At 38.7% G+C, this 8,299-nt stretch overlaps 1 protein-coding gene across 1 annotated transcript; it reads right to left on the reverse strand.

Annotated features, from left to right (window-relative positions):
- Positions 1–334: 334 nt before the first annotated feature.
- On the reverse strand, positions 335–5,806 carry LOC132403582 (ubiquitin carboxyl-terminal hydrolase 47-like). The gene is made up of 4 exons (XM_059987008.1): positions 5,721–5,806; positions 2,541–2,672; positions 805–900; positions 335–460 (listed from the first exon to the last, which is right to left on the reverse strand). The coding sequence occupies exons 2-4, from the start codon at positions 2,655–2,657 to the stop codon at positions 335–337; spliced, it is 339 nt and encodes a 112-aa protein (XP_059842991.1). The 5' UTR covers positions 2,658–2,672; positions 5,721–5,806.
- Between the last annotated feature and the right edge of the window lie 2,493 nt (positions 5,807–8,299).

An 8,299-nucleotide genomic window follows, 5' to 3' on the forward strand; every position in this document is an offset into this window, starting at 1 on the left:
ATATTAATTCTTATTAATATTTGATACATCAAATATTAAAATTCCAAATAAAACAAAACTAACAAGGAGTGGAAGAAACAACAGTAACTGGCTAAGAGTTACTGTTAACAATGAAGAAGTGTGGTAAACTAAAAAATTGTACTACAAGGAACTACCGATAGTTACTGCCAAACATAATCCGGAGCCCCGACAGAACAATGCTTTTTAATCCCCCGGGGTTGCTGAGTTAATCATACTGAAAATGCATGATGCATATTACAACATTCTGAAATGCGCCTCGATTTAAAATTCAATATTATTTTAAACTGCAGTATTGTTTCGAATGACAAAAATGTTACCTGAGATCTTGTAAATTCCAAACCAGGGGGAACAGTTTCTGAAATGCCATGTAGTTATTATCGAATTCAAAGCGTTTCAGTTGAAATGTAAGGATTTGTGGCAAGTGCTTAAAATAGTATCTCTGAAAAATGTAAGGTAGAGATGAGTTTTACTTTTCCTGTTTCATCAATGCAAAGCTGAAGATTAGCAGATCTCTTTGCTATACATTTCAAATGTTGCAGCCATTCACTCTCCGTGTTGTAAATCCTCATGTGAATACATTTCACATGGAATTCCACATTGTATGTACTTGACACGTCTCACCAGTGAAGACATTGCACTGACATCTGGCAGTACTAAAGGGCTCAAGGAGATGATTTGTCCAGGAAAAAATATTATTTTTACCATTCAGCTGCTTCTATTGCTCCTCTGATTTGCAGCATGAAGAATTACAGAAATACCAGGATGACTGATTGGAATACTTACTGATGATGTTTCAGTCTTCATCTCACAGTTGTTACAATAACATTTGTTGTCACCTTCCATTCTTTCCTCCTTCAAAAACTGTTCAAGACCCTTTTCCTTTAAGAAGAAAGGAACAGGATAGAGAGAAGGTTCCAGATCATGTTCATTTTGTTTAGAGATACAGCTCGAAACAGGCCCCTCCGGCCCAATGAGCTGCACCACCAGGCAACCCACCTGTTTAACCCTCGCCTGACCAGAGGATCATTTACCATGACCAGTTAACCTACTACCCAGAATGTCTTTGGGATGTGAAGGAAACCAGAGCTCCCGGAGGAATCCCACAGGCTCACAGAAAGGATGTACAAATATCTTACGGATGTAATCAGAACTGAAATCCAAATTCTGACGCGCGAGCTGTAGTAGGGTTACACTAACCGTTACACCACCATTGTGTCCCAATTCTGAAACAATTAGTCATCTGTTGTATTGGCTTCAATGCATGCTGTAACTGGTAGGTACTGAACAAATAGACCCTCTACTCATTGCTAAAACCTAGTATATTAATAATAGGCAAATTTTCAATGGCAATACCACTGGATATTAAGACAAGATGGTTGGCCTCCCTTGTTGGAGGTGACCAATACAAGGCCCAGATGTGGCATAATTCTTATCTGTAAACTTAACATACCAGGCTGCTAAATGTGTGAAAATACTTTGATTTTCATGGTCAGTTACAGTTAAAAACTATTAGTAAACAAAAAATCCTATTACAAGAAGTAATTATTTTAGAAATTAATTCTAAATGCTTAAAATAGTTAAAATGTTCCAAATCATTGAAGTTGACAATTAATATTGCTTATAGTAACTCTCAGCACTGTCCCCTTTCATTAAAATGTAAATTGATATATTTAGACTTGTCCCAAGTCTAAGCTGTTGCAGGTCAGTGATCAGATTTTCCATCATAACTACTGGGAAACTCCAATTCAACCACTACTCTCCAGGAGATGTTCTATGCGGAATGCATCAACTTGCCAAATTGTTTACAAAACTAGCCAATTGATTTCTCAACACTTTGTGAAAAGTTTATTTAAAAAAAGAATAAATATGCAAGATCATATGAGGTCAAAAGAGATTAGGTGTTCTTAAATTTTTTTCATAATTTACTCTCTTCCTTTAGGATTAAGTACTTTATGTTTTGAGTTAAGAAACAATACAGGTGGTCAGTCAGTTAGTTAATCAGCAATACAGTGTGGAGTCGGCCTCTCTGGCCCTTCGAGCCATGCTGACCCAGCAAACCCACAACCCCAATTAACCCCAACCTCATCACAGGACAATTTACAATGAGCAAGTAACCTACTAACCCATACGATAGAGACTGGGGGAATCAAAGGAGAAAACCCATGCAATCCATGGGGAGGACGTATAAACTCTTACAGAACGGCGCTGGAAATGAACTCCAAACACGAGAATGTCCTGGGTTGTAAGAGCATCGCTCTAACCGCTACACTATCGTGGCTCTCAAAGTTCCTCATGTTAACAATCCCATCCTTCTTGAATTTACAAAAATAGAAGTCTAAAGATTTGATGCTGTTTTAAACATCAATTATTGTGAAACTGTTAATTTGTAAATTGTCCAGACTCAACTTCATGGAATCAAGAAAAAAAATGTGATGTTAAACTCACTGCAGGAAAGTAATCAATCACTCTAATTTTTTAAGAAAAGTTTACCTTATTTTCCTTGTATTTTTTTAACTTACCATGGAATCAAAATTTTCTGCAGCATTAGCCGAGCAAACAGATAGCGGTATATCCAGGAAAACTGTGTCTTCATTCATGGATTGTGTGCATTTTAAACACTTCAATGTGTTAACCATGGTGACCTGATAAATCTACAAGACATAACCCAATGAGGACTCAGCCTGTGATCCATCAGTTGGCATTTAATACAAGAAAACTGATACTTTATAAATTGCTCTCAAAAATTCTGATTCCTCATTTGTTTGATTAAGGTGTACAATAAATATCCTTAAGGGATGAACACCACGTGAATATGATACCTTGGCAACAACACTAATCGGCTGCTCTTGTTCAGCTTCACAGGAGTGTTGCACAAGGAGCAAGTGACCGGCCATCGTTCTCCCCCTGACACTGGAATCATTGCTCTCATGAATCAGAATCAAGTTAATTATCACTGATACTTGTTGTGAAATTTGCTGTTTTACAGCAGCAGTAATGATATAATGATAAATAAACACTGAAAACAAACTGAATTACTGTACATATATATGTATATGTCTATTAAATAGGTAAATTAAAATATATAGAGCTAAATACCGGAAATAAAGTAGGGACGTTGTGTTCACTGGTTCTATGTCCACTCAGAAATCAGATGGTAGAGGGGAAGAAGCCATTCCTGAATCACTGAGTGTGTGTCATTTAGCTTCTGTACCTCCTTCCTCAGAGGTATGCTTCAGAGTATTGAAATGTTACATTTATCCAGATATGTTATAAGGTTCAGAATCTAGAAATATAAGGAAACGAACTGAGGCAGCAGAGATGTGGTTTTTGAGGAGGATGCAAAGAATATCATGGATGAAACGAATATCTAATGAGGATGTCATAAACAGAGCAAACAAAAAGAGAATTAATGTATGAGATCATGATAACTTCATTGTACATGTGATTAGGAAAGAGGAGTTAGAATGCACGGTAATTATGGGAAAGATTGAAGGGAAGAAAGCAAGAGGAAGACAAAGACCAATGGTGATGGACACAGCAGCCAGAGAACTGGAAATGAATACCAATAATTTCATCCACTTGACCTGAAAGAGGAGTGTGTGGGCCATGGCAGACAAAGCTCAAACTGGGCACAGCACCTGATGACGATGACCTTCCAGGTCATAACAGTGTGAAGAGGGCATGTCCTGGCTGGTGGGGAATGTTAATGATGGACTGCCTTCCTAAGGCACCACTCCTTGAAGATGTCTTGGATACTACAGAGACTGGTACCCTTGATGGAGCTGACTGATTTTCCATGCTTCTGCAATATATTTTGATCTTGTGCAGCAGTGCCCCCCTCCTGCATATCAAGCGGTGATGCAGCCAGTCAGAAAGATCTCCATGGTACATTTCTCGTTTTTGAGTGTTTTAGTTGACAAACCAAATCTCATCAATCCTAAGGAAATATAGCCACTGGATTGCCTCATATCTGCATCAATATGTTATGTCCTGGTTAGGTCCTCGGAGATAATGACAGCCAGGAACTTGAAACTGCTCACTTTCTCTACTTCTGATCCTTCTATGAGGATTGTCTAAAAATTCTGTGTGTGGTCTTCAGGCTCTTGTACCTGCTTCCTGTTGGAAGCAATGAGAAGAGGGTATGTCCTAGATGGTGAGGGTCCCGAATGATGGTTCTACCTTCATGAAGCACCACCTTTTGAAGATGTCCACAATGGAAGGAGGCTTGTGCCTGTAATGGAGCTGGCTGAGTTTACAACCCTCTGCAGCCCCTTTCCATCCTGCACCTTGAAGCCTCCACACCAGTTGACAATGCAACCAGTAAGAATGCTTTCCCCAGTACATACGTAGAAATTTGCTAGAGGCTTTGGTGACATAACAAATCTCCTCAAACTCTGCAGCCTTCTTCATGATTGTATCAACGTGATGGGCCCAGTATAGATGCTCTGAGACATTGATATTCAAGAACTAGAAGCCATTCACCCTTTTCTCTTCTGACGCTGAAGACTGATGTGTTCTCTTAACTCCCCCTTCCTGATGTCCACAATAAATTTCCTGGTCTTGTTGACATTAAGTCCAAGATTGTTGTTGGTACATCACTCAACCAGCCTATACCAGGCTCTATCTTACTCCCGTTATCTTCTTATTGCCGTCTGAGATTCTGCCAACAATAGTTGTGTCATTAGTGAATTTATAGATGGTGATTAAGCTGTGACTAGTGCACTCTGTTACCTGGAGAATTCATGGCCTATCAATACTTGAAGACTTGAATCACTGACTGATGTTGTGAGAATTGTATAACTGCCTTACAAAAATGACTGATGGGATAAATTTCACTTTTTTCCAGGAGTACAGCATAAGACAGACATTCAATAAATATGTTGAACAGGAGATTAACTTTTCATCAGGGAGATAACAAAAGTGATCAAAGGTGATAAAGGTATAGCGATATAAAATTATCAATCCATTGCCTGTGTTTCCTTCCTCCATGATTCTCAGCACTTTTTAGTGACAGAACATTTCACTGTGCAAAGGTGGTGTGGTTAACCTTGAGGACTGTCAGACTCTCTGTGTCCATTGTGTGTACTTGACATGGAAACTTGAGCTGACTGAAGGAGAGGAGGCCATAAGGTGGGTCACTCTCTGGAAAGTCAGCACATGAATAGTCAAGAGGCTCTGGCAGAGTAAGACCAGATCAGTGACTGAATTGTAACTATGGTAGAAATACATCAATAAAATCAGTTTTTGAGTGCAATACAAATCGTTCATTGGACACAGAGTCATACAGCACTGAGACAGGCCCTTTGGCCCAATCGATCCATGCTGACCAATAAGTCCATTCAAGCTAAACTAGTTTGCAAGTATTTGGCCAATATACTTCTAAACCTTTCCATCTACTTGTCCCACCATCTTTTCAAGGCTGTTATTGTAGATGACTCAACCACTTGGCTTCACATCTTACCTGGGATTTTAAAAACATTTAAAAATTATGTACATTATGTTCTAGACCATGGGAGAATGCGTGAGCAAACAGTTGAAAGAACATTTAAGTAAATAGGTTGTAAAGAATGACAGATATTTGTATAGAAATAATGCTAAACAAGGAAATAAAAAAATTAAACTGAAAAGTAGAGATCGAATTACAGGTAAACCAAGACCAAAACAAATCGATTATCAGTATCACAACAGATCAATTTTACCTTCAGAATATTATGCTCCTGATCCACTTTGCTATTCAGTTTGTTCACCAGATTGCGAAAACATTCCTCTATATCTCTCTGTTCGTGAACTTCACAAAATGGTTTTAAAAATGTGTTAAAGTAGGCATACAAATTCAAAGAATACAGTTGCTTATATTAGCATCAACTTCCCAGTTACTGTTTCTGTAATTATTAATTTTATGATATAGACTGCATATGTATGAATTTGAAGTAATAAATTGAAAATGATAGAGGCATTCAGCAGGTCAAACAGCCTCCCTGGAGGGAGAAAAGTAGAGCCAATGTTTCAGGTTGACGACCTTCCATCAGATTTTGATGATAAATCATCAACTTGAAATATTTGCTATGTATTTGCAGAAATCCTTTCAATACATCAAGTCTGCACCAACCACCCATTTACACAAATCCCATTTTATTTATTTATTTGTTCAGTGACTCCCTCACTGAGTGTCTGGACACCAATTATTGCATTATGTACCACTGGTAAATTTCTGGTTTACGGGCATCCTGGCCAGGCTCCTTGTGCACATCCTCCCTTCTTCCCTTCCACCACTTTCTGTCTGGTCTTGCTGAAGCCCAGCAGGAAACTTCTGGGACTAATGGTAATTCCGTCACTCAGACTGGGGATGTTGTACTGATCTCACCTTTTGCTTAATACCCAAATCCGCCAGCTAACAGTTGCAAATCTTGATAACTACCATAAGAATTTCTGCAGTTTAAATTCAAAGATGAATATTGCAATGGGATTTGAACTCAGCTGTCTGGATTGTGAGACCAGATCTCTGGTAACTTGACCTCTGTGCCACCCTATTATTTCAACTCTGATGAGTAACTGGAACGCCAAGCTAATTTACACATATACTCACTGAGCATATGGAGTTTGAAACAATTTTTAGTTCATCGAATTGCCTTTCTTTTGTGAGTCCACAAAACTGACCCCAACTACAGAAGATTTCAATCATAAATATATCAAGCAGCAGAATGCTATGGATTTGAGAAACTTTCTTTAAATCAGTAAACTGGCATACTGCTAACTGATGAAAGTATGGATGTGTCTATTGCTTACCATTCAACTTCAATTGGGAGGTCAACTGTTCTGTGCTCAAAGACCGTTCTTTCCCATTTGATAATCGTTTAAACAGGGAACGCAACTCGCAAATTAATGAATCTTGTCCGTTGTAACTGCAAAAAATATGAAACAGTGAAATTTTACATCGCTTAAAACCTCTGAGAGGGTCAGCAACTTTAAACTCTGCAATGCTCTCATTTCCGAGGACCTGTCCTGGGCCCAGCATTTCAGTGCAATTATGAAGAGAGCATGGCAGCACCTCTATGAAGATTGAGAATGACATCTAAAACTCTAGCCAACCTCTGTAGCTGTGTAGTGGAGAGTCTATTGACTGGCTGCATCATGGCCTGGTATGGAAACACCAATGTCATTGCACTGAAAATCCAATAAAAATATAGAGGATTCAACCCAGTCCATCACAGGTAAAGCCCTCCTTGCCAGAGAGCACATCTACATGGAGTTCTGTCACAGGGAAGCTGCATCCATGATCAGGAACCCCACACCCAGGACATGCTCTCTGATCCTGTTGCCAGCAGGAAGATACAGGAATGCAAAGACTCACACAGCCAGGTTCAGGAAAAGTTATTACCCTTCAACCATCAGCTCTTGAACCAGAGGATAACTTCACTCATCTTCACTTGCCCATCACTGAACTGTACCCACAACCTCTTGAACCACTTTCAAGGACTCTGCATCTCATGTTCTCCACATTATCAATTTTTTTTCTCTTTTGTATTTACAAGGTGTGTGCCTTTTGCACACTGGTTGTCTGCCCTGTTGGGTGCAGTCTTTGTATTATGGTTGTTGAATTTATTGAGTATATCTGCAAGAAAATGAATCTCATGCTTGTATTTGGTGATATATCTATGTACATTAGTAATAAATATACTTTGACCCACATTGTGTTACCTCTTTAATAAAAATAACTAATTATTTTAAAGATTTCCCTTTACAAATACACAATGATGATTTTACCAGTGTCTTCCAAAAAATCATTGAACTCAGAACTTCTTCCTAATGATGTGGCCACCACATATATTAATATGGTACAGTTTTTAATCTTGAAATGGCCTTGTAACTACAGAATAAATGGTACTTTCCTAAGACCCCCATTATTTTTAGAGTTGAGTTAATCAATCATGACTGTATAATCAATAAGCAATAGAAACTACTGCTGCTGTAAACCATGGACCCCCATTCTCCCCCAATCGGACCACCCTGAGCTGCTGACTATTTCCGACATGTTCTGTACTTGTCTTATTCTTGAATAAAAGTACTGAACTTACAGGTATCACCATTATATTCCTTCCTCCAGTAATTCCTGACTTGTGTTTATCTGGGTTGCATTCCCCATTCCAACTAAACATTCATCACCAACTGTTAAGTTCTAAACTTTTTATCAATCTGGATAGTTATTTTTCCTAAAACACTGTGTCCTCCCCTGTAGAAATGGCATCTTTGGTATAACTGGTCTGTGTTGACCAGGATT

This window comes from Hypanus sabinus, chromosome 2, assembly GCF_030144855.1.
Source record: "Hypanus sabinus isolate sHypSab1 chromosome 2, sHypSab1.hap1, whole genome shotgun sequence".
Classification (NCBI taxonomy): Eukaryota; Metazoa; Chordata; class Chondrichthyes; order Myliobatiformes; family Dasyatidae; genus Hypanus; species Hypanus sabinus.